Below are 27,201 nucleotides of genomic sequence, written 5' to 3' on the forward strand. Positions count from 1 at the left end.
CTAACATACAGATGTGATTTGTTTTAAGTGACTCACCAGCTCAAAGATGCTTTTTAAAATCACTAACATTAGAGGAAATATCACCCAAAGAAGTTTTAAAAAAGAAAAGTAGCCTTTAAGAATCAGCTGGAAAAACTGATCTGACAACTGAGCCTTTTTTTGCTAGAAAATGGTTTTCATTTTAAAAAAATAACGAAATAAAATAAAATGTCTACAGCACTAATTAACTATTTGAAATTGAGATTCTTTACATTTTAAGTTAATTTACTGGTACAACAAGTTTTCCAAACTGCAGTGCTATTGGCATCATGAACCACAGCTACTTGTTACTGCTTTAGTTTCTGCTCCTGTATTATTATGCCAGGCACATAAGGGAGAGGAAATACAAATCTCCTCTCTTCAAAAGAAGAAAATAATACATGAAAATCCTTTGAGTTTTGCAGCTATTCATCCTTTAATAAGGATCATTATTTACAAGAGGTTATTCAGTATTTGTTGAGAATGCGGGGAAATACAAACCCCACAAATTTCAAGCTTTAAACACTGGGTTCCAGTACACAGGCACTCAGAAGAAAAGCAGCTTCCAGATTATACTCAGGCAAGCATTCTGACACAGACAGATGATGCACCTCCATGAGACAAATTAAAGGGTGATGCTTCACTGAATAGTTATATGGACAGTGTACAGTATACTACGCAGAGCATGTAAATGATATACAGAACTCTCATTTTGAGTGCTCCTAACTAATTGTAGGATTTTACTTACATGAGTTGTCCGAATAGTCACATATATGGAGTTCTACCAGTGATTCAGCACCTGCAGGTTTGCAGCAAAACTTACTTGATTTTGTGGGATAATGGGAAGGCAACTAAACCTGCTCACCTAACTCCAGCCTCAACAAATCTCTGTCCCTCTCCCTTCCTTCAGTCTTGGGGCACAACTCTGCTGCTTCCTTTGTGTTAGCTCTGGCCGTTATGCAATGGTGAAGCAAGCCGGTTGTGCAACCTAAGCAGAAAATTCAACAACCCAGAAAGATTGCTTTGACAGATCAGTGCCCCACATCACCTGCAGCCATGCCCCTCCATTCTAAGGCAAAGGCAGCGGTGGTGAACACACGCATATGAAACTTCGCCTCTCAGAGGCAGCCCAAAATGACAAAGATCAAAGTTTCATCGTTAGAAATGCACACTTAAAGAATTATTTCAACACCTTCCTAAATCATTTTCTTCTTTTTTGGTGCTTATATATAAAATCATCTTTAATCCAGAAGAAATTCAAAAGTTGTTTTCTATTCCTTATATGAACTTAGTAATTCTGTCACTTTTTTTTTTTTTTTGAAGTGCTTTCTTTTTTATTTAATTCCTCAGTCTGAAACTGATCACCAATAGAGTAGCAGTGTTCAACATAAAATTCCGCCTGTTCCTCCTATACGTTATTGAAAAGCTAGACAAAAATTACCCTTTGGCTTTAAAAGGCCCAGAAACCAAGAAAAAAATTATCTTAGCATTTCCCTTCCTTTAGCATTTGACGTATTTCTGTCACTACAGATGTGCTGTACACACACTTCCACCACCAGGTGTGCATCTTTGGAAAATCTCATTCAGACAGCATGCCGCCACAGTGTTTTCCAGATATATCCAACTAGTGCTGACATTCAGTTGTACATATAATAAAAAAAATTGAATAGAATAAACCAAGCCGTGATCAACTTCAAAAAACTAGTCAGCTTCACACAACTAGAGGCTGAGAGCACCATAGCCTTACTCCAGAATATGAAGTAAATACCTTTACCATTCAGATTTGGAATTAGTCCCACAAGCCTGCTTATGCATTGGCTCTTGATCCTTGTGCTCCAGCCTCCCGAGCAGCAGTTACACAGTTAAGCACTGATGCTATTAGAATAAACTTCTGGTGGGAAGTGCTAAGAATTCACCCCGCTGCCTACCAATCTATCCAGAAATCTGTTCTCACTCCTACTTCCTCCTGTCTGTTCCTCTCTGAAACAGCAGAAGGGGGGCAGGGAGTTTGCCTTTCCTCTACTGGATCACAGTTGTGTACATGAACTATACCAGACCATATGGCAATCTCTTTCAATTTATACGAGGCAAAACACGCTCCCCACCAGCCCAACCCAAAGGGATCCACATAAGAGAGCCTACATATAACCATGTACACGCACATTTCTGCATCCAAACAGACCAGTTACTAAATTCTGTCAATTCACTAAGGCAAAATTTTGCTTCCAGAATTCTCCAGGATAGGAAGGCACTTACGATATCCACACACACATTCACACCGATGTTTACATTTCTCTCTCGGTTGTACACAAAGCAAGCTGGCTGCCTACATGCAACTCAGAGCAGTTGGAGAAAAGCTGAAGACTAGGATGCATAACTCACTCAGCACACAGGAAGGCTGTGACGTAAAAAAAATTGCTGTATTAAATGAAAACCAGTGCCTGTTTAATGAGCAACACATGCAGAAGATGATCCTGCTCAGGGGAGAGTAAAGCCAAAGAGAAAGGTTGAAAGCTGAAAAGAATCCTCCACAGCCGCCTGGATGCTGATGGGCTGAGGCAGGCTAACCAGAAACAGGCAGCATGGATTTTCCCTTTAAAAAAGGGGAAAACACTCAAGTTTTATTTAACTCCAAAGTGCAAAAATCCAATAGGAAAACAACCCTCAGATGCAGAACGCAGGAGAAATCCCATTACCTGTGCTCAATGACAACAGGAAAGCATCTCATGAGGGCACAACCTTTGGATGCATAGTTGTGTTTAGCTCTTACATAAAATTAGGGTTATGGGATCAAACACTCTGGAAGAGGATCTTCTCACTTCCTTATCTTAGAAGTTAAAACAGATTGTTACGGAGACTTGATTTTCAATTTTTACAAAACAATCATTGAAATTTACAGCACTTTTCAGCCCAGCAACCAAAATTACGCGTAAATTAGTACAGAACCTTGTCTGCATTTCCACATTAAGTTATAGCAAACATTACTTACATGAACATGCTGGAAGCTGACTTGACAGAAAATAGCCCCATCAGCTGAAACTGCTTAAAGTTTTACTTTTTAATGAAGAGTTGAATTAAACTATGAGAGTCATTCAGTACATATTTAATTATAGTTGTAACACAATAACCTGATTTTCTTCACTTTGACTTTACTGTTCACTACCACGTTCTGAAGTCTTTCGCTATCACTCAGCTTCCTTACTGAGAACAAGTAGCAACTTCAGCACTGGCAGAACTGAGCAAACCAAAAGCAGCTTAAGGCATTGCTCATTACCTGTCCAAAAGAGGCAAAACACTGAGACAAGATAGCTGCCAACAGGCTTGATAAATACCCAGGACCTGCCTATACTAAAACACAGCGACAATAACAATTGAAACTTGACTACCATTTGCCACTGCACCATTCCAACTTTAACACTGTACACAAAGCAGAGAAAGAAATGAGCCATACCTGGAAAGACTGAATCCTATTTTGCCTTTAATTTATATGTGTTAATATACCTGCAAACTGCAATCACAGATCTGTGACAGTTGTTATATTAACACCACTCACTCTGCATGCTAAGGTTAAATACTTATCTCTCAGGAAATTAAGAAATTTTAACATTTCTCTCTGCCCGCAGTTCATAAAAAAAGGACAAAGAATCAGGTGGCTGAAAGATTTCAGCAAAATTCAGCCTTCATGTAAGAGGAAACCTAACCACAGCAAATCATTTGTTAAAACACTGTGCTAGCCATAACTAAAAACTGCTACTGCCAGAATAACGATGAAAAATAATTTTCTTGTAGTTGGTAAGCAATAATGAAAAAAGGCACCTTTATTTTCTTGGTTCTGTACTTTGTCATAGTTTCAGATTATGAAGATTAAACATCCAAAAACCTTAGGGTTCAAACGTTAGTGTGAAAAAGCTTTGGGGTGGTAGCTCTCCCTCACTTACGCCTTACACAGGCCACTGGCAAGAGGATGTCAAAGATACTACTAGCCTTTTTTCAACGTACAGAAGACAGCCATTAAAAAACAACAAGCCATCACCAACAAAAAAACCACAACAATTTGAAAGAAACGTTCAAATTGATGTTTAACAGCAAAAAAATTAAAATATTAGTTTAAAAGTTAGAATTAAAATGTTAGAAATGTGCAAGTCCAACAGGGCGATACAGATTTCAGAAAGCTCACTGAACCCCTTCAGAAACAAGTTCCTCTAACTCACGCCACAATAATTTAAGGTTCAGTTAGTGTCAAGCACCATTATTTCTTAAGGGCTTTTCTCAGACAGATTATATGTCAAATAGATTTAACCCCAGAGATGTAACATGATCTTATAATAGTTATGACTAAATTACAAGTTTTAAAGTAGACAGCCATCAAAGTAAGGAGAACAGGCAATCACGAATTCAGGAAATGTACATTCCCCCATAGTCGGCTAATGGCAACTTTAATAGGATGTGATGGATTTTTCTCCACCAGGAGAAAATACAGCCTGCATTTCTGCTTCAGCAGCCCACGCCAGCTGACTAATGGAGTTATATTTTTGTCTCATACTAGGATGGTTACTTGCCCATCCTCTAGCAGTTGCAGCATGAAACATTAGCAGCAGCTGTGGGGTGAACAGAAAAGCTGCTCTATTTGGTAGCCAAGATCCAAAGCACAGGCCTTTCCTCCAACAGTGGAGCTCATTTTCTGTCACACCATGACGAAAAGACACAGCTCAGAACGAGGCCACTTTTAGGGTTTAAAGTAGCTGACTGAAGACACTTTAAGGAGTAATAAATCTTCACAGGGAAGCACAGGATTCACAGAAAATAAAAATAGGGTTCTTGAACAGTTAAGGGTTCTTGAAATCTTAAAAGAAATTGTTGGAAATAATACACGTGAACCAAACCATTTTTCTTAAAACAACTCTTATCAGATGCTGTTAAATTTAACAACTCCTTACCTTGGTATAATAAACCTAATCGCAACAGACCAGTCCCAAAGAAATGCTTCTGCCTCACTAGTGAATGATCTGCATATGCCTGAACTAGAAACATCTTTTTATGCAAGTACTTGGGCTTCAGTCCTGCAAAAATTTAAATATATCAGACTGAGTAGACCTACAGATCTCTGTGGAAGTCTACCGAGTTTATCACACGCACAAAAGCTAACACATATTTATAAGCCTAGCTGGATAATTGCTTTTGGCAGGATATAAATAACATCACTACAGTGCGCTTTAGAATCATGGTCTCCTGCCTTCAGAAGCAGGAGTTCTGGTGAAGCCTGTCACTCGTCATATACAGAATGGCAGCTGCATAGCCCACAGAGACATTTAAACTTCTCTTTGCATTTTCTTTAAAATCTCAGAATAGCGTATGGGCATTCTTTTAAAGTAGAAAGAAAGCTAACGAATAAAGCCTATAAAAACTGCCTAGAAATGCTTTCTTACCAGTGCCATGGATACCGCTGGTAGGACTGGAAGCAGTTCCTAGACAAACTATCTATAGCTTCCAAGCAGCACATCAATTAGGCAGTGGGGATTACTATGTATTTTTCCAGAACCTAATGCACTAGCTGACAGGGCAATAACTCAATATGAGAAGCAGGCTTAATAAAGGACTCTAATGTTCCCTGTACTAAACTTCAATGAAAAAAACTCAAAAATCTGCTACAAGAAGAGCTTTCTAAGAGCAAGACAGGCATCTGAAATAATTTTAGAAACCTGATGCCAGTAGTTTGCCTCATTGACTTTTAAATGCACTCCTAAAGCTAGGCCTTAGATTTCTCTCCTTACTTGTCAGTCTTTTTTGTCTTTTCAGCATTGTCTTCCTGCCTCCTTTGCCCTCCATTTTAACTTCAGGAAGGACGAACTTGAGCACAGATCACCGGCAGTGCCACCAAGAGCAGCACGAGGGGACCCTGCCCTCCACTGCCAGCCCCATGCCTGACGCACCAACCAGGGAAAGGAATTAACACACTCTGTACACACAGGTCACTCCTACAGCACATTTATTTTTTTCATACACCTCCCCCCCCCAACACACACACTTCACTCCATTTTTTCCCCATGAGTTATCTTCCTTTCTTTAATTCCACACTGACAGAAGTGAGACTTTCACTCAAGGTTGTACAACTGAAGAAGGGCTGTGTGCAGTGAGAATGACAGTGGGGTTATTTACTTCTGAGGAACTGCCCACAAGGAGTTCAAAAGTCCTAGCAGCAACGAGGGGAAAAATGTAATTTAGAACACTTGCCAGCTATCACAAACCAATATGATTCTTCATTCACAGTTCACACTGCCTCAGCCCAAACCAACCGTTAGGAATTCCTCACATTCAAGCAATTCCTATTAAACACAGTTTATCTCATGTACAAAAATGATAGACAGGCTTCTGGATGACTGGAACACAGAAATATTACAACATTTATCTTTAAAAAAAAAAAAAATCAAGAAAACATTGCTTCTTGGATGGTTGTCCATATCCAGCATAAAGCTACACCTCAGATGGCAGCAGGTTAGAGCTGACCAGAAGCACATGTGGTCTTTGAAGCACAAGTGCCCTTCTGGTAGCTGTGCGGGAGGGTGAGCAGCTGCCATGCACTCCTAAGCCAGCCCCGACTGCCCAGACACTGGCAAAGGGGACACAGAGGTCCCTGCCCACCTCGCAAGCTGCTCGCTCCGGGCGGAAGCCCAAGAGCACCAGCATTCCCAGTGCCTTTCCTCCTGCTGCTAACATGTTACTTTACATCAGAAAGCAGGCTGCTGACACTGACAGAGCAATTCAGTTTGGTTGGGAAATGCATCGAGAAGCATTTCCCTTGAACCTCGCATAGGTACTGGAAACATTGCCATTTTATCCCTCGTCTTATTCATGTGGTTCTTGTGAAACAAACTGTTTCAAGAGAAGACATACTCATGCAGTACACAATGCACTGAAATAACTCATTCAGATACTAAAACTAACCTCATGTTCTCACACAGAAACACAAACAGTAAACTAACTGTACTAAGAGATTAAACTGAATAATCTAGCACAGCCATTTCAGTTCACTTCAATTTCCGAATGCCTAAGAACACAACACAGCCTGGGAGAACAGATAAACCACACAAAGCTCGACTACCTGCTACCGCAGTAAAACACAGTGCCACCAGACAGCCAGAAGGTAAAGCTTTCCACCACCAAGGAACAAATAATTTATTTCAGCTCAAACATCCTCAAGCAGAAATACAAGCACACAGAATTTAACCAGGTATAGCGAGGTGAAGAAAAGTCATCAAATGGATTGAACGACACTGAACAGCAAGAATTTTTGACAGATTCTTTATGGCATTTCTTGTATTTTTATGTAAACAACTCAAAATAATAAAGTATAGTACTAAATTATTATTAATTTATGTCCTTTGAGGGCTTAGAACAAACATTCCATCTCTGAAGGGCTTCAATATCCCAAGTATCAAGTTTCTTCAGCATTTTCAGTCAGAGATTTCCAATGTCATTTCTAAGCAATGCTAAACCCAGAGCGGAGAAATGTTAGCCAATCCCTTTGCAGCTTTAAGGTAGCTCATCTACCTTGTCACCAGAACATCCCCAAACCATTTCAAACAACAGATCTGCTTAACCATTAAATAGCAAAGAAATGAGCAGTTAAGTTCAGCGGATTTCAAATAAATCTGCTCCCACGCTCCCTTCATTAACTGATCTGAACTGTAAATTTGCTTTAGATACTCTAAGAGGTGGCTATTAAGTACATGGAGGAAAAGTTATTTTGTGTGTCAAAATGCTAGCACCAGTGTCATTTATCTAATGAAACTGGATTTGTTAGCATTGGTGAAAAGTAGGGTATTAATGGAACTCTAGCTATTTTTATTTTAAATTGCTTGTGTACTTATGCACCTTTAGCTTATTTCAAAATATTTCACAGGTTGTAAGAAAGGATCTAAAAAAAAAAAACAAAAAAAAACTCCAAAACCAAAAAAAACAGCAAAACCCCATGAACACCAAAGAGTTAAATATTTCAAGTTATGTAAGTAGTCTATCAAAAAACACTAAAACAAAACCACTCATAGCACATATCAGTCACACAACTGCAGCACTTCATGCAATTTGTGGAAGGCATTTAAAAAGTTCAGATTAACACCTGAAAGAAAAAAAAAGAACGAACCCGATCCAAAACAAAGCCACCACAAAAAAAAAAAACCCACAGTCCAACACAGCTATGAAGATTTGCATGAGAATAGCCCTTTTCTGCATAGTTTTATGGAGAAGTATCAACTTTCAGACCTTTATAGTTACAAACAGGTAAATTTCAGCCAACCCCAAATGTTGTCATGAACATTAAATTCAGTTTAGCTCCTCTGCATCTTGTATTCTCACTTGGTAACAGCCTCAACCACTGGACTTGGGAATTGCTGCATTGAAATTAATAAACAACATGTGAAACTTTTTCATTTATGAAAAAGTTGGTTTGCAACAGAGTTTACAAGATTGAAGATGAACACAAATTTTATCATTAGGAAAAAAACAAACGTAATAAAAATGATACACAGGGGTAATATAAAATCCTGCCTACTTCCACTGTCAGATATTGAACAACTTCTGATTTGGCTTTCCATCAAAATCAAAAGCAAACAAATATCACTCAGATACTTAAACCTTGAGAAGTATCAATCTGAGCTTCCTGAGATGTACTGAAGTAATGCACCACGAAAAGGTTAGACTAAGCGGACTTCCTACTTTTAGGCCAGCACTGTTATTACCAAAGGATATATTCCAAAGAAGCAATCTGACAAAACTACTTGCTGAACTGTAATAAGAACTCACTGCAGAGGAAATAAAAAAAAATCTTCAAAGAATGTAATTTCCCAGTGTAAATAAAGACAATGAAATTTGCATCCTGCTGAAAATATGGTGGAACAAACCTGATTTTCCTGGTCAAAGATAAAAACATAAACAGCATCTTTCCATTTAACTGAAAAGACTGCATTTATTTGGAATAAACACACCTTTTGATTATGTAGAAAAATAAGGGAATAAAAAAAAAAAAAGTATCTCTACCACCAAACACACCCCAGTTCATGTATTTTCATGTCAAAGTTGGGAAATGACAGTGATAGCTACTCATTTTTACGGTGGAGAAAGCATAATTGAGACAAGAAAAAAAAAAAAGCAGAAAACAAAAGTAAAGGCATGTATAAACATCCCTCCAGTAAGATACTCCAAAACCACTGAAGGCACTGACTAAAACTGGTTTCTTTTCTGGCTGTGGTTTCCAAAATATGATACGTGCTTCAGAAAGTGAAGGTAACTTTCCCTAGAAGTTACTAATGAAAAATCCTTGCAAAAAGCAAATGAAAAACAGGAATTATTTAAGCTGTAGCTCCTTACAACCCTAATTTAAATTAACAAACAAGACAATTTTAATCTTTCTTTACATACATACTACTTGTTTTCCCTAATGAAAGGCTAATTAGCACTGGCTGGTAACCATTTGGTAGCAAGGCCAGTAACCTGAATATACTGATCTGCCCCAGGATGTAACCTCGCAGTGAATGTTTTAGTAATGTTTACTTAAGGCGCATTGTCTCCTTGCATTTTTGTACTGTTCTATCAAATATTTACACTTGTAATTTTTTACTTTAGGCTTCAAAATAGTGAATTACTTCTCTGTATCCTGGACACCGAAACTTGAGGATTAAGTTAAACTAACATGAATCACAGATGTGTTATTATTATTGGAATTGCTTTTTCCTTGTCCGAGACGAGCAGTATCTCTCAGCTCTGAACTGAGAAACAAAGCTAATGCTATCTACGAAACTTAACACTCAGATTGTGGTTTGATGTGTCCTATCTGGCAATTCCTACATTTCAGCAAATACAAGATAAACAAAAGTGTAATGATTTAGACAGAATAATCTTTCACCTTTATAAATGATTTAAACACTTCATTAAAATGTTTTAAGAGTCTTAACAGCACTTAGCTCCCACTCCCAAATATGCCTGTAACTGCCTTACAAACAAGCTAGAAAGCAACCTCAGAAAAGTTGGCCAAAATCACTTCAGCTCTTGAGAAGTGACACTAGTTTCTTCCTTTGTCATGTATAAGTTAAAGAAGATCTCTCTTGCAGCTTCTCTACTGAAATAATCTCTTCCTGAAGCACATGGCAGAGATTTGGATCATCGTGCCTTATGTGGGATGGTACATCAATCAAAGCTCATTGTTCCCTCACCCAAGTTGGGAGGAACAGGAGGACCAAGCAGTAGTTAGAGCTTTTACTTCCTCTTTTATCTTCAACTGTGAGGATCAAGCCCATGCAGCACAAATATGCCAAAAACCAGGAAAGCCAATCCTGTACCTCCCAGAAAATCATTCAGGCCTAAAAACCAGCTGAAACACCAACAGAATCAGTAAATCTCTTTCTAGTTATTCCAGAAATCAAATCTAAAGATTTTACTCAGACAACAAGCTACAATTCTGTAATTCTAATTTTACTTTAGGAAGAATTATTCACCAACTTCAAAAACATGGACAACGTTCAGTTGAATTTTCTGTAATGGAGAACTCACAATGCAGATTTTAAACATTTCTGTGATGACTTCTATTTTCACTGCTAAGAGGAGGATGAACTCATAGCCCGTGGGAAGCATTCTGTCTTCCTACAACAAAAGAAATGCATATTTTTATTTGGGTAATGTTTTTGTTGTCCGGAGTGGCCAAAGAAACACCAACAAACAAACAAAACAGGTTTCTTGTTAACATTACAACAATAAAGGGCAAACAAAGCCCTAGTAGAACACCCTAGTATTAAGATGTGCTGAGTAAGTCAAAATGTCTTAAAAGAGACACTAATATGGTGTCTTCCGTTTTGGACAAGCTCTTCTGGACAAGTTGCTTGAGAATGGTAGTTTCATGCAAAAAAAGAAAAAAAAACAAAAAAAACCCAAACCAGAATGAAACACATCACTTAAAAGGAAGGATCTCTTTAAACACCAAAGCACTTCAGAACACAGAAAAACATACTATTTTACAGAGAAAAACAAACAAGTAACAAAATGTGTAATGCAAGAAAAGCAAACAAACAAACCATAACCCTCAGGTTTGTGTAGGTATGGCAGAGAAGGAAAGGCCTGAAGGGAAATATCTGAAAAGCTCCTCCCCTTCGATAATCAAGTTTATCAGTTTTCCTCTCCCTAACCCAACTTATTCCAGATGAATAAAAGTATCCTAACAGGAATACTATACTATACTATATTAATACTAAACTACAGTAATTCATGACTTATTCTAGAACAACAAGTAATGTCTTATTCTAGAATAATTTTGGCTAATAGACAGGCTCTTCATCCAGATTACAACTACTAAATGAAGAGTTTGTGTTTTCTTCAGGGAAATGAATGTGTACACACTCCCACTCGCACCCTATGTATGTGGCACGAGATACTTCAGAGGATATGGTAAGGTAACATTCCCTCAGCTTCCCCTGGGATCAATTCCCAGAGGTGCCCGCACCCTCAGGTGACCCAAAGCAGAGCCGGGCCAACCCTCGAAGCCAGACCTGGGCAGCAAGGCGCTGAGGGCGCAAGCATGGCCGTGGCCCTGTTTCTGCACTCCAGGGAACCATTCACTTTCTGCAGGTCCTCCATTACCTAACGAAGGGCTGCCGACACACACCATGCTTCCCCATCACCATAGAAACAAAGCACGTACATGTTAAGGTGCGTACGGGGGCTCTGTGAAGGATGTTTCAAGCCAAACACAGCTCAGACAAGATATTTCGAGCCAAAACTGTTCTGCAGAAACACAGAACATGAATGTACTGTGCTGGAGATCAGCCCAACACTAAGCAGTGGCTGCACATCCACTGAAGTGTTCTGGAGGCAGAAAGAAGGAGAAGATGAAGCAAGATTCAGTCAGCACACTTAGGGGCCCTACTGCACTTCTGTTTCAAGGGGAGCTGCAAGTACCTTGCCCCTGCATGCGGAGTTCTGGTGCAGGCCCCACACTGTGATAGGGCTGAACCCTGGGCCTGCACCACCATGCTGTGGAGGGGGTGCCCCGCTGCACAAACACCTATGTGTGGCAACAGCCTGATGGCACTCTGATGCGCACAGGGCTGATAGCATCGTGGCTTCTCTTAACAGGAGTCAGTACTGCCTTAGGAGCACTAAAGCTTAAGCAAGTTCAACAGATCTATCACTCCTTCAAGCACCTTCTCAGAGAGCTTCCAAATTGGAGGGGGAGAGGAAAACAGACAAACTTTCAGATAAAGAGAATCACACTACCAGAGCAATACAAGAAACTGCATGCAATATATCTGGACAAAATTACAGCAGCATTACAAACATCTAAATTAATCCCATAGCTGAAATTTGAAAATTTATAGGAGTAATACAAGCAAAAGTGCAGAAACAAACAAGAATCTAACATGCTTATTAGAATAGTGCTTCTTTATTTTTCAGTATTAACAGTTATAGGATTTACACCCTTATCAGGATGGAGTCCTCAATGACACAGAACCACCCGTACATGATCAGAGGATGCAGGCAGCCTCGCTCCTGGCACAGGATGGGGCAGCAAATGAAGCAAGGGGCTGAAAACAGAGAAAATGGGTGTTTCCTAGCATTGAAGGCTTGAGAGTAGAACCCAGACAATTTGATTACTGTGCTGGCTCTGACTCAGTATCAAAACGATCAAAATTCATACCCCTCAGCCACACAGATTAGAATTGCACAGTCTCTGCTCTGAAGCTTGAAAATTCTTGAGCATTTGATTGTACAACTCTGCATTCTCTTGGCACGCTCATTATATAACAGTGGAACCAGGACTCACTATCCCTCTTACACTTTTTTTAATATTGCAAAATTAAAGAGGCAGAGAAAACACTTTTTTTTTTTGGTATGACATCAGCAGCACATATCAGTAGCCCCCACACCACTACAGATGATCCCTGTAACAAGACAGATCATTGCCCGCTGACGAGGACACAAACATGCTATTGTGAATCTACCCTGCTAGGAAATCTCCGATTTTTCTTGGTGTTAAAGGGAGAAAGAGACCAGGGATTAGCAACAGGAACTGCTGCTTATAAACATGCAATTTTGGTACATAAGGACCACCACTTAGACAAAAACCACCATTTCCCATCTTCTATGTATGTATGTATGGGACTCAATGCTCAATCCTGAATTAGTTTCTTTACACTTTTCAAAACCACATCCCTGATCAGGCTTAGAACGCGTTGGCCTTGATCACACATTTCACACTGAGGCAGTGTTCTGGGACCTCGAGCAAGCATGTCATGTACTGAAAATGAAATACCTGGGGCACCAGGCACTGCAGAATGTCACCAGCTGAGAAGTTTGTAGGAAGCCACGTTAAACACCCCTGCATCAGAGCAGGCTCTGCGCTCCCACCTTTCACTACAAGTATTTAATCCTTTCAAAAGGTTAAAGAGAGAAGTCACTTCTGCCCTCAAGCTTTATACCACCTCACCAAAACTCTTCTGCACAGCTTATGAAAGAAAAAAATTGCCAGCAGGAGTCCTCACCAAGAGCTCTATCTTGCCAATTCTGCCCTTAATTAGGGAAGACAGCCAGTTCCAGTTGCAGTTTTTAACAAACTGCACCCATGTTTTCTGAATTTGTTTTATTAATGACATTCTTAATACTTCTTGTCATTATGCTTGTTTATTGACAGCATTTGACTTCACTAAAACTGAAATAAATAAGCCAGATTCATTTTTGCTTTGACAAACTTCTGTCAGTGTCATAACTTGTCAGTGCAAGTCAAAGAAAAAGAGCAACTGGCAACAGTTGTCAGATCTTCTTGGAGAAGACCTAGTTATTTGGTACTGTTTTTCTAGAGTTAGTTTTTAAAGAGAGAAAAGCGACAGCTCTTTCCACAGACTTTAACAAAGCCTGCTCTCACAAACCATTCAAACCAATGCAGGCTCCCATGTCTGCCAGACTTCTAAGCAGGTGAAGTGTTTGACTCACAGTAGGAGCACGGATTACAGGACTTCCTCACCTCACAAAAATACCACATGCAGCAGTGGTCACATTTTTCAAGCACAAGAATTAACACACCTGGAGAAAAAAAAAAATCTTTACCACTTCATTTTTAAACACAGTTTAAATGTTTTGACAGTATACATTTGGGGAATTCCTGTAGAGCACATACTAGGAAGGTATGTTCTAATGCATACGAGTCTGCATCAGTAATGCAGAACAGAGCATACTTTCCCTGATGGAAGTATTTGCTATAGCAAGACACTGAATTATTGGAGACAAAAATATGTGCGAGCTCCTTCCACACATAGATACATTCATCAGGATTACACTGGGATGTTATTTGCGCGTGCTTTATCTGGAGCAGTGGGAATTCTGGACTGCAATTGTGCATAGCAAGTCTGCTATTATTTAATTAGAGGAACATTTATACTGAATTTTATTACTGAAAACACTTAAATGCACATTTTCTGCCCCTAAGCATATCTGAAGATATGCTGTTTGCTTTTTAAAAAATATTTTCTTGTCACACAGAGAAGAACACAGAATATGATAGAATACATAGAATATATATATACATATATATGAACATACATATATATGTATTCTCTCAGCAGACTGGTATCAGAAACACTTGCACGAGCATTATGAAAAAGATAAGCCGGAAAAGATGTGAGAACAAATGCACGTTTATTTGGTTCTTCAACTCAAGCAAGCGCTGTTCAAAACTACCACAGCCTTAGAGACTGAGCTCCATTACAGCTACCACTCAATGAGCAGGAGAGACAGCATGTTTATTATGCTGGTACCTACCATGTACCATAAAATATGTTACCCTATACAACACAACACTGCACCTTGTATGAAAAACCAACACTGAGTAGTACCAGTCAAGAGAATTCATGGAATCATACTTTAAGCACCACCAGCTGAATACCTCTTCTCTGACCTAAGGTAGGAAAAGTTTGATGAGAGTATGGATTGCCTTATCTTAAGTCTAGAAATATTTATTAGTACAGCATACCAAAAAAAGCACCCAGTTCCCTCCTTCCTTGAAATAATGATCAGTGATGAAGATTATTTCTGCTGAACACCAAGGCCTCTAACAAGGTATTAAAGCATAAGAAAAATGTGGCAAACATGGTACAAATATCCCAAATTAAAACTCAATACTTTTATAAAGTCACCAGTAACTAAACAAACACTTTGCCACCAGAAGTGCTTTCAGATGAAGTAATGAATATTTTGAACAGAAAGAAAGGAAGAGATTTTGAGGAACCATGGTAAATCCACGCATTTTTTGTTTGCAACCACTTCCAGTGGTACAGTAGCTGTGAGAGCTTTGCTAGTTACAATTTGTTTGCTTAAATGCTGAACATGAGAACAGAGAGGAAACAGCCAAAGATGGTTCACTTTGTAAACACCCATAAAGAAACTGGGAACCTCAACAACATGGTAAGTGCCAGCAAGCTCCGGATCCGAGTCCTCCAAGGAAACTGCAACCGGTTCAATCGGGGAAGAATATTAAGAGGGAGAAGGCAGAAGTTTCTGCATCAAAGCAACAAAGTTTCAGACAGTACAGCAGATGTACCACAGGATTGGGTTTTGTTTTTGTTTTTGAATCAAAGCAGTAAAAACCAAAACCGACAAAAATATTTCCGGTGTCTCCCTTTTCAACTTGCAGCTACATTCTCAGCAGTGTTTTTTGTTCCTGGTGTTTGTCGTATCCCATCAAGTCATCACCATGGCATATGATTTTTTCAAAATATTCACAAGAACGGCTAAATAACAAATATAAAAAGTTAGCCTAAGAACACCAAGAATGCCCTCAGCTTTAATCCTGTGACTTCTGATCCTGTCAAGATATATTCCATTCAAGAAAGATCTTTACTTTTGAAGCATGTGCTGATGTCGTCACTGCCTTTTTAACAGTTCAGGCATATCAGATTTTAAACAAACAAGACAAAAAAAGATGTCCTTTTTAAATTGAAATGATAACGCTGGTTCCAGTTTTACTGAAATAGCCAAGATATTTTTCTGCAGTAGTACAGTACTCAAGTAATGTTGTTGACGTGAACCTTTCAAAAAAAGAAAAAAAATTTCTGACTTGAAGATTATGTAATATGTAAATTTAGTTTCACCTTCAGAATAGTAAAGCGTAGCACAAAGCCCAGGAGACAGCAAGAAGCTGTTCACAGAACTGGAAAAGCCTCCCTGGGACTCTAAACACAGGGCCATTGCCAGAAAAGAAAATATATCTGAACTGTAATGATTCCATCATAATTAATTAATTGACTGCTTTCAAAACAAATTATGCCCCCTTTAAAAAAAAACAAACAAACAAAAAAAACCCCACAAATTCCTTACATAAGGGGAAGAAAAATTCTGAAGCTTATACTCGCCCTCAGTAGCAGAAGTAAAATCAGCCTGCTGAAACGTGTTAAAATCCTCCCAGAACTAATGAAAACAAACTAGATGGCTTCTCTTTCTCAGACAGGACATGTTCACTGCTCAGTATTTGGACTTGGACTGCAAGGAATTCCAAAGCCCCCATGATACAGTATTTTCATTAATATTCAGGGAAGATAAATGAATATACCAAGTACTGTGTTTTAAAAAACATACTTCACCTTTGCTTTCAAATCATCAGCACCTGAAGCTGTTTAGTCCGCCATAATCTAGAAATGGTTAAACATACAGTGCTAGCATATACTCAGCGCTTCTTTAATTTACAATCTCCTAAGTCAAATTACCTAGGAAAATGACCACAAGATTGCCTGTGCTGGTGAAACAAAACATATGACAGCCTAAATCTGTAAAAGTGCCCTCAAAATATAAATCAAGAGCAGAGGCATTCCCTCAAAGAGAAAGGGGCCACCTGCAACACAGAGGAAAGTAAACAAGCTACGATACTGCTTCTCAACAGAGCAACTCAGACTCCATCTTAATCCTGCCATCATTCATCCCCGCTCAACAGGCGCTACACAACGCAGCACTTCTTCTGTTGGGTAAGAACACTGAAACTCAGAAGCATTTCCAGACAGCACTAAAATCTGCCATCAGATCAGGAATTCTGTACAGTGCTTGCTGACCTGCACGCTCTGACATTATTATGTTAAATTGCATTAACAGCAGATTGACCCACGAGGCCACACGTTCCACTAATTCCTTCATTTGAAAACTAAGAGCATTTGCGAGCACTGCACTGTGTTCCCACTGACAACACAATAGCACCGAGAGGGAAAAAAAAAATAAAAATAGAGAAATGGATCTGGAAAGGTACAGAAATACTCTCGTTTAACTAACGTCTAACTGACAAATGCAGTGAAATCTTATCAAGAATGGTCAAAAATCACCACAAAGAATCCAGCTGTGACAGTCAAGATTTTAGAAGGCTGCCTGACACATGCTCATGACTGACAGGAAACCTAATAGTCCTTAATGCAGCTTTTAAATTAATCTTTTGCACCACACGTTACAGTTTAAAAGAACTTAATATTATTGACTCCAGGCACCACAAACCTTTATGTCTTACTCCATAAAATGAAACTTTATAAATACAGGATAATGCTCAACTACTGAGATATTGCTGGTAGCCACGATGACACCAAAAATGTTGCTTAGTATCCATATTCGCCCTTACATGCAGCGAGATTTGTTAATGAATTCAAGGCCACTGACGATATCAATTAGACCAATAAAATTAAACACAGATCCTCTAATATACGATGCACTTCAGCATGCAGATATGCCCTATTTTCACAAACGATTTGAAATTTCAATCCTATTTCCCAGTCATTCACAGCAGCATGCCAGTGCTGTGTGCAGAATCAGCAGAGAGGAACGACTCCGTCCCTGCCAGAGCTGCTGTCAGAACTGCAAATGAAACTGAGAAATATATATATGTATACATTTTCCCCCCGAGTTAGAATGCTTGTGAAATTCTAGAAAGTAAAAATATCCACTGTACGAGAAAAAGCATCGTTAAATTATCTACATTGAGCTGCAAGCAACACCGAATGAAGTCGGACTAAATGTTACATGTGGGCTTGCTTTTCCTATTTCAAGTAACGCTCAGTAACCCTTCAGGTATTCTCCCACTTCCACCAGCGACAGAGCCTCCTCCACCCCACGAGTGGATAATTAAGGACCACCTCCGTGTAATTTGTTGAGATAATGAAATGGTGCATTCACGAGCAATGAGCAGCTCCATCTCAGCATTAGCAACTGCAGAGCAGTCGCACCAAACAGCCACGGTGGCTGCTTCAGTGGTCCTGCACCGCTGCATTTCAGTCCTTTTTTCTTTTTCCTTTTGTAAGGAAGATTTAAAAATATTTAAAACCAAAGTTAGCGCTTTGACCTTTCAACGGCTGACGCCGTATTAAAACGTTTCTGTTTATTCAGGTATTTCGGAGGTGACGGCGCAGGCTGAGCAGCAGCGCTGCCATACACCTCCCGAGCGGATCCGCAGTGCCGGTACGGCTCGCTCGGCCGGGGCACCCAGCGCCGCTAAGCGGGGCCTCGCTGCGACGGCCGCCCGCTCGCCGGCACCGTGCAGATACGACCGAGAGACGGTCAGTAACGAGGACCGAGGAGTGATTAAGGCACCGTTTGGAAAACATGCTCACGTCAGCGGATTTGATTTTCGTTATTTTATTTTTGAGCCAACGTTTTCAGACGGGGGAAAACACGCTGACGTTTTCTGAATAAACCCTTCCGTGCCGCGAAGTGCGCCTGTGCCGGGGGAGGCATTTTCTGAACCAACGCCGCTTCATATGAAAGAGCCAAGCACGAACCGCAGCGCAACCCCGGCGCGGCGGCAGCCCGCCCCGTACCCGCGGCCGAGGGCCGCCCTGCCCCGCACGGAGCCCCGCGGTCTGTCCCCGTCGCCGTGCCCGTGCCGCGGGCCGCCCGGCAGCGCGCTGCGTGCAAGCACCGCGCCTGAATGGACGGCCAGGTACTTTATGAATGGAGCGGTCACGTGCTCCCAGCACCTCCCCGGCTGATATTTCCCACATAACCGTGTCAACAAGCGCGGTACCGCACAGCGACGCGCGGCTTCCGAGCGGCCCTGGCCGCAACCTGGCCGCGGGCCCTCCCCGCCGCTCCCCGCGCACCCCGAGGGGCGGACGGCCGCGAGGTCGGCGGGCCCGGCCGGCAGGTTGGATGGCGTTGTTTTTTTTATGAATGGAGATTGTGGTATGCAAATGAGAGCGATTCACAAAAAAAAAGAAAACATGGCGGCGGCTCCGGCTCCAGCCCCGGCCCCGCTGACATCGCAGCGGAGCGGCCCGCCCCGGCCCGGCCCCCGCGGCTCGGCGGGGCGCTGCGGGCCCGGGCCGTGCGGCTCCGCGCCGGGCAGCGCTGCGGGGCGGCTCTCGCGCTCCCCTGCCCGGGTGGGAGCGGCGCCCCACAGCTCCCCAGCGACCCGCAGCGCCCAGCGGTGCCCGCACGGCCCGGCGGCGGGTGACAGCGCCCGGGCGCGGGGCCATCAGCCCGAAGCTCCACGGGCACCCGAACTTTCTTGCGATAAAAGAAGTTTCAGAACGCCCCACGTCTGCGTTTCACTGTGCTGAGGGACTCCCGTGTTCTCCGCCAAACCTTCATCTCCTCTTCCTGCCCCGCTGATTTATTTTTCATTTTTTTCATTATTATTTTTAAGACGTTATGTACGCTGGGCTGCAGTTGCACGTCCACGCACTCTGCTCTAGGTCTCCTCCAACCCCGACACGTTAAAAGCACGGAGATCCATGAGCTGCCCCCTTCCTCTCTTACAAAAAAAAAAAAAAAAAAAAGTTCCAAGTCCTCATTAAAAAAAAAAAAAAAAAAGAAAAAAAAAAAAAAAAAAAAGAAAGAAGAAAAAGCAGGGCTCCGGGGCAGGTTTAAGCCGTATTTACACGGACTGACTCATCCAATTAACATTCAGGAGCAGTTTCCTACAGGATGGAGCTCCCACACGCCCGTTTCCATGCGGAATGCCGCCGAGCACCGCGCTCCGCCGCCCGGCCCGGCCCCGCCGCCAAGGGGCGACACCGCCACGGCCCCGCGCACCGACCCGCACCCCCGTCCACGCACACGCACACGCGCGGGGCTTACTCGGTGTTAGCAGCCGCCGTCTCCTCGCTCATTTTCCCCTCACCGTGATCCGAGGCGGAGCAGCAGCAGCGGGGCGGCCGGGGCGCAGCCAGAACTCACCAGAAACTTCACCATTGTTCCCCCCGCCTGCCCCCAGCCGCAGCCAGGCCGGAGCGGTCCGGGTACCGCAGAAGCACGAAGCCGCTGTATCCGTGCGGACGGCGGTGACGGCGATGCAGCGCTGGCGCAGCGCTCCGCTCTCTCTCCCGCAGTTACTGGGGAGCGGCGCAGCGGCGCCCAGGCACAGCTCCCCGCCGCCAGGCGCAGCGCCGCGCCGTCCTCCCGCCGCCGCTCATCGCTCGCCGCGCTGCCGCCGCCGCCCTCCGCCTCCTCCTCCTCCTCCTCCTCCTCCTCCTCCTCCTCCCTCCTCCTCCCGCCCTCTCTTCTCCGCCGGATTCCTGCAGACGGCCGCGGCCCGGCGGCGGGGGAAGGGAGGGGAGGGGAGGGGGGGCCGAACGCCGCGAGGGAGCGGCGGCCGGTGCCGAGCAGGAGGCTGGCGGCGGGGGGAGGGCGGCGTTTTAAGGCGGCCCGGGGGTGAGGGGGAGGGCCGGCAGCGAGGGGCTGCGTCACCGCGGTGCGGTGCGGGAGGGGGTGCGGCAGAGAGAGCCCCCGACCCGCGGAGGGCTGCGGGAAGTTGGGCGCTGCGCTCCCCGCTCCGCCGCCCCCTCACAGGAAAACTGGGCGGAAGCGTCGGCTCCGGGTCCTTCCGCCGCCGCTGCGCGATCCAAAATAACCGCAGGGGAGCGGGGCGGAGGGAAGCGGGCGGTCCCCCCCACACACCCCTCCCGCACACCCCTCCCGCTGCCCGGCCGGGCCCAGCGCTCGCCCCGCGGCCGCTCAGCGCTCCCAAAGTAGTTCCCGCGGCGCTGCCTCACGCCATTCCCGGGAGCCGCCGCGGAGGGATACGCTGCACACCGCCGAGCGCTGAGTGGGGGAGCCGCGGGGGCCCGGGCCGGTGGGGCTGATGGGTACCGAGAGCGGGGCCCCCGCCGGAATCCCCCTGCGCCGGGCCGGCGGGATCGAGGCGTGAAGAGGGGCAGGTAAGAGCGGGGCAGCGGCGCGGCGGGGGCTGACAGTGCGCATCCGCTACTTCTGAGGCACTTCTCCCAACTCCAGCCCCTCTCCGTTTTTCCTGGAACCGCTCATTCCCTCCCCGCTGCCGCACAGCAGCGATGAGCTGTCCCCTTCCTGTGCGGAAACGCAGCGGTTCCCACGCGGCCGTCCGCGGGCTGCTATCCCCGGGGGGGGAGTGCCTGGGGCACCGCCGGCAGCGGGGAGGGGAGCACAGTCCTACCGGGGCTGGAGGGGCGGTTCGTCTGAAGGACGTCCGGAGACTTTTTCCTGCCGGCTTTTCCTTCTGCATGATTGAAAGCTATAAGAAAAAGTTGAAGTGAAGAAAAAGTTCCTGTCAGGTTTTGAGGGGGGAGGGGAGGGAATTCTTTTTGGAACGGAGGTTCATAGAATCGTTCGTTAAAGCATTTTAAATAGAACTCATTTTATGCATATGTATATATGTATAATCTTCTCTTCCAGGCAAAAGAAGGCATGGGTGGTTTACGTTCACTGTAACGTTCCAGTTCCAAGCTCCAAAGGGGCTCTGCCATCAGCGCGATGGAGCAATCATAGCAAGCTGCTGTCACGCCGCTCTGCTTAGTGGCCCACGTGGCACGTGTTTGCACGCATCCCAAACGTGCCCTGTGATGCTCTCTTCCTTATCAGGGCAGCTTTTGGAGGAAATTTTCTAATTGTTTAGTAAAAACATTTTTTTTCCAAAAATGGTACAGTCAAAAATGGATCAGTTATTCATGGCACAATCTCATCTAAATACTAAAAATATACCAGAAACCCAGTTTTGCACAATATTACAATTCTCGGTGATTCAAATGTGCAATTTGTAGATAGGAACCTCCCGCCTGCCCCCCTAAAAAAGTGTTTTGGATCTCAGCTGTGGGGACATCATGTTACTCTACTTAGCAGCGAGAATCCTTTTAGAATACTTTCTGCCTTGTGACGGGCAGATGATGTCTGGTACAGGAGTGCTCAGGAACCAGCTCCGTTTGTGATACAGCTCTATTCAGACACCTCTGAAGAAAGAGACATGATAATGACAAAAAGAAAGAGAAGTCTGTTGCATTTTTTTTTAATTCCTTAAATTTATTTATTGTCATAATGCTTTTCACCATGAAAAATCAATAAAATGAACTCATTTGTAATTAGCACAAATAATTAAAGCTTTTAAGAATATCTACATTAAGAATAGAATGTGTATTCATTTATGAACTGAAAATGTGATATTAACCACACGACTTTTAGGGATCTGCATGGAGGAGGTAACTAGAGAAGAGCTCACTGCTTGTTTACCTCTTGTAGCTCTTCAGCTTCTGCATGTGATCTCATGGCTCCGTGCACGCAGCAGAGCTCTTACAAACAGCTTCTGTCTCTATCTGGATGTCAAGAAGAAGACAGAAAACCTGCGTTGGTTTATGTCTTGAATCAGAAATCCTCTTTGTCTCTGCTGAAATTAGAAAGATCGGAGAACACCAATACGGAGTGGCCTTTTGCTGGGCAGCAGTTGGTTTCAGGGCCTTCCAGTTTTGTGTTTTGGAGTAGAAAATCAGGTGTTTCATTGTCAGTCGCTCATTTGAAAAGTATGTTTGAGCCTCGCCCATGCAAACAGGGCAGAAGCAGACCAGGCACAGGTGACACCATCCAGAAACCTTAGACAAACTGCCACTTCATGTCATAAGTGCCACATGTTCTGGGACTTCTCTTCCTTCAAGAGTCACACAAACTCAAACAGATAGACATGCATTCTGTGACTGTTTGCAGTTGGTTGTTACAGACTTTACTATTTAAAAGTTACAAATGGAGATCTGGCCTTATATGGTCTGGAAAAGATCTTTAGTTGCATCTTACAAGAACTAATTTGTACCTCAAAGCTATCGCTGTGCTTTGATATTTTGATAGCTGTGCAAATATTCTCTGGCCTTGGTTCTAGAGACCCTTTTAAATGAGAAATGTAAAGCTCATCAGCTCTTACCCTTAAAAATGTCTGGTTAACAGGAGTATTTGCGATGAGGCAGCAGTCCACTCTACATTGCAAAATGGGTTTACTAAGCAGGTCTAAAGTATGTCTCTTATGCTACTACTGAACAAAGGACCAGTGTACATTTGGCCCAAGGTGCTTTTTTACCATTCCTTGAAATGATTGCACCGATGTCTGTGACCACCTCTAATGGAACAGATGGTCAGCAGTGCTTGTGCCATGTAGCAGGCCACAAATCTGTGGCAGAAGAATTGTATATAGAGGATGTATTACAAGGGTTAGGTTGCATAATTCTGATCAGCATGGCATTCACATCTTAAAATCCATAATAGGATCAGCGGCAGTAATGCTATCCAGATCAGTCAGTCATTGCAGAACTTAAATGACCATTTCTTACTAAAGGTTTTAGCTCCTGAGTATAAAAGTTTTGAAATTTGCCTCCGCAAAACACAGTGACAGTTGCATTCACATCCAGATGCTAATGATAAGTTACAAAAAATGGAAGTGGAATGGCCATTCTGCCATTTTGAAGTAAATTGTAACACGTCATTAGGGAATCTCTTTTGTAAGAGCTTCCATCGGAATCAGAGTGTGAGTTAAATGCTGGGTGGTCATTATACACGTCCTAATAAGGATTTAACAAAACTGAGCTGATTTAAACTATAACAGTATTTCAGCAAAGTCAGATTCTGTTAAATTCTCATCAGGAATCCTGATACTGCATACAGGATAAAATGGTGTTTTTCTGGGAGACCAGCTTTCTATATGACCTAATAGCGATAGGAAAAAGGGGAATGGCTTTAACCAAAAGAGAGGAAATTTAGGTTAAATATTAGGTGGAAATTATCTACTCAGAGGGTGAGGCACAGGCTACCCAGAGAAGCTGTGGGTGCCCCATCCCTGGAGGCATTCAAGGCCAGGTTGGATGGGGCCCTGGGCAGCCTGAGCTGGTGGGTGGCAGCCCTGCCCATGGCAGGGGGGTGGAACTGGGTGGGCTTTAAGGTCCCTTCCAACCCAAGCCACTCAATGGTTCTCTGATACTTGATCCAACTGTCTCCAAGATGTTTTCTAGCAAGATGCAAAACCACATTAGAGTAAAATCTGATAAATTTTAGTGTAGATGGCTCTAACTCAACAGAATATCAACATTTCATAAATTATACTAGTTATAGGCCGTGCTTGTTATAGATCTGTATGCTGAGCAGTGAACCGCACTGGGGAATGCATTCAGGCTAAAAAGAGTGTAGGAAATAAGAACTGATTGGCCCTTCATGAGGTGCAGTTAAACATGGAGTGGGTAAACACCCAGCATTGCTTGAGGGAAGGGATAGCACAGAGGGGGATGAGAAAAGAATGGTGGTGCAAAACTGCTTTTTGTTGGGGCTAATTTGTGCTGGCCTGAAGCATGGCCCCTGTGTGCGTCAAACTGGAGTGAAATCGGGGCCTCAGGACTGTGATGTTGATTGCAACACAGCAGCTGAATGCTGCAGTCAGGATCAAGTGGGATAAAAATAAGAAATGTTTCCTTGCTTAGAGGAAGAAATCAGAAAATACGATGAAGAACACATTTCACTTTTAGTTGAGGATGCATGTTTCCCATTTCTGCTGTTTACACATGAGCTGCAGCACTTGGTTCCAAGTCACTCTTTGAGGCAAAGGTAGAGGTAGAGACAAAATGGCTCTCTTGTACAGGGGCTGATAGGAGTGCTTCTTTCCACTGTAGATGCTTTTCTTTCAGTGTGTTTCTCTGTGTAGCCTGTGATCATGATTGCAGTGCATTCAGGAGAACCCCTCACATCTGTCTAGGAGCTCACAGAGAGGCTGTCGCTCACAGCTGTGGCTCCTGGGGCTTCCCTGTTTCCCTGCTGCTGTCCAGCTGGGAGGAGTGCATCTGGCCCTGCCAACTACCAGAGCCTGTGGAATATCTGAGTCATCTTCTGGAGATGCTTTTCTCTCTCCGTTGACTCCACAGAAAGCCTAAGGCAAGTGTATTTCTAGTTTAGATTGTTTGGCAGCTTAAAATTAAGAGGAGGAGAATTCAGGCCAGAAGACTTTCGGCCTCTCAGAGCACACTCCGAAGCTGTGGGAAGGTCGAGTATGCTAAAGGAGAGCACAGATGGATGAATATTGTCTTCTAACCTCCCCCATCTCCCTCTTCCCTACCATCAGTGATTTCTGGCCAAAATGCGTGATTCCGAGTCCAGAGTGGTGGATTTATGGAGTAGGATGCTATTTTTTTGTTTCTTAAGTGTACCAGTAGTGGATGCATTTTGTCACTGACTAGGCTAAGCCACAATGTCCATATACATATGATGCACACATACCCAACATATGGCAAATGGGAGAACTCCCAGAGCTCTACAGTTTCAACCCTTTCCTTTGAAACGAGGAAAAATATTGCAAAAATTCAGAAAATAGAGGAAGCAAACAGACAATCTATGTATACTGAAAATTACTGCAGTCTATTTTTTTATTATCATTAATGGTTGTATTAAGAAATAAGTATTCTGTGAAAAACACACATAAATCTTATTTAGAATTTCATTTCAAACTTAATAGAATGTTTCACATATTTTTTTTTGGCTTTTTTTGGACCATTATTATTAATACCCAGAAAATCAAGTCCGAGGACCCTCAAAAGGGAAAGTCCCAAATATACTCTAAAATTAAAGCAGGGCCTGCTGGCCAGCAGCTGGGGACAGATCCACTGCGGTCATTTCAGTTTCTATAAAATAGGAAACAGGCGGATTTCTGTTCTATACGCAGCAGTGTGCAGTCAGAGGGAAGCTGCGGTGTGATGCTGGGTGCAGACTGCGCACTCAGCACTCCTGATCCTTCCCCAGCCCCACACTCCTGTGCTGCACGGCCACCCGCAGTCTGTGTGCAAACCGCATGGCACAGCACGATGGAACGAGGGCTTGCGACGTGGTGGAAGATCTTTCAGCCCAGACACCATGGTCCATTGTACGTGTACTTTTAACTCATTTCAGTGCACAGCTGGGAGGTTTGAACCCGCCATCGGAGCGAGTTACAGCAAACCTGTTTCTTCTTAAGCAAGATGGGCAGGGAGGATTTACACAGCTGTTCAGCATGTTCAGCCATGAGGAAGGAGCTTCCTCAATCACTCAGCTTCCAAGGGAGGACAATACTTACCCCACCCTCATTTCTCTCACTTCTCAGTATGCGATAGGACATGCCCACTCTATTTTTAAAGGTGTCTCAGAGATTCAAACAGGTACATACCTGTGAAAGAGTGCTTTCTTTCAAGCTTTTCCTTTCCAATGCTTCCAAAAAGAGACCCAGAAACAGATGTGCAAGGTCTGAAAGGAATGGTAGCTCAAGCACAAGTGAACACTGTAGGTGTTCTTCACATCAGAAAACACACCACATGATGCCAGCCCTGCAAAGAGAGCATTTGCCTTGTACCACCCCACCACCTGATTACTTCAGGATCTCCTTCCTCCATGCTCCTCGCTGCCATTTTAATGACATCTTTTTATTTAAAGAACCTTAGAACTTGAAGCTTTCTGCGTGGGACTCGTTTCTTTTCATTTCTCCTTGCTTATGCTGCAGAGCAGTGTGGCAACTGAGCTGCATGTGCCATTATTCCTAGGACCCACATAGAGCTGTGCTAAATTAACTAATGGCATGATTATAGCATCAAACAAACTCAATTAAATTGTTATGAATGCATGCTGCCTCTTGTGGAAAAGCTTTAACTTAGGGAGGAGACTTGGAATTTAAAACAGAATATAATTTAAAAATCAAGCACCCACTATAGAAGGTTTTTGGTATTTTTACTGGATGTTTCAGTTCCTCCCTCTTTACGATGAAGCAAATCAATCCTTTTATGAAAAAAGAATATCACTCTCACTCTTCTTAAATAATAGAGCTTATGAGTGTTATCTTAGAATTGTAGTGTACTTCAGATCTGGGCTACTTTTGTTCCAATTGTCTGAGAGAGTGTTCTTTTTCCTGAGAGGATTTTGAAGGAAAATGTCTTCTTGCTTACTTCCTCA

The 27,201-nt window shown here is 43.1% G+C and overlaps 2 protein-coding genes across 4 annotated transcripts in view; one reads left to right on the forward strand and one right to left on the reverse strand.

The window, feature by feature from the left end:
- The window catches only part of SPRED1 (sprouty related EVH1 domain containing 1), a 56,964-nt gene extending 36,531 nt beyond the window's left edge, over window positions 1-20,433 (reverse strand). For 2 of the 3 annotated variants that reach the window (XM_021401919.1, XM_021401917.1), the window contains exon 1: window positions 1,793-1,848. In XM_021401919.1, coding sequence (XP_021257594.1) covers window positions 1,793-1,833 — 41 coding nt within the window. In that variant the 5' untranslated portion in view covers window positions 1,834-1,848. Of the gene's footprint in view, window positions 1-1,792; window positions 1,849-20,097 lie in introns of those variants that run through there. The other variant, XM_021401918.1, reaches the window with a different exon arrangement.
- On the forward strand, window positions 20,310-22,384 carry LOC110401843 (WAS/WASL-interacting protein family member 3-like). Its single transcript, XM_021403360.1, has 2 exons — window positions 20,310-21,176; window positions 21,670-22,384. Exon 1 carries the CDS (start codon window positions 20,310-20,312, stop codon window positions 21,099-21,101), a length of 792 nt encoding a protein of 263 aa, XP_021259035.1. The 3' UTR covers window positions 21,102-21,176; window positions 21,670-22,384.

This window comes from Numida meleagris, chromosome 6 (assembly GCF_002078875.1).
Source record: "Numida meleagris isolate 19003 breed g44 Domestic line chromosome 6, NumMel1.0, whole genome shotgun sequence".
Classification (NCBI taxonomy): domain Eukaryota; kingdom Metazoa; phylum Chordata; class Aves; order Galliformes; family Numididae; genus Numida; species Numida meleagris.

Excerpts from the sequence above, each read along its gene's own strand:
- LOC110401843 (XM_021403360.1), top strand. The coding sequence starts at position 20,310 with ATGCAGCGCTGGCGCAGCGCTCCGCTCTCTCTCCCGCAGTTACTGGGG.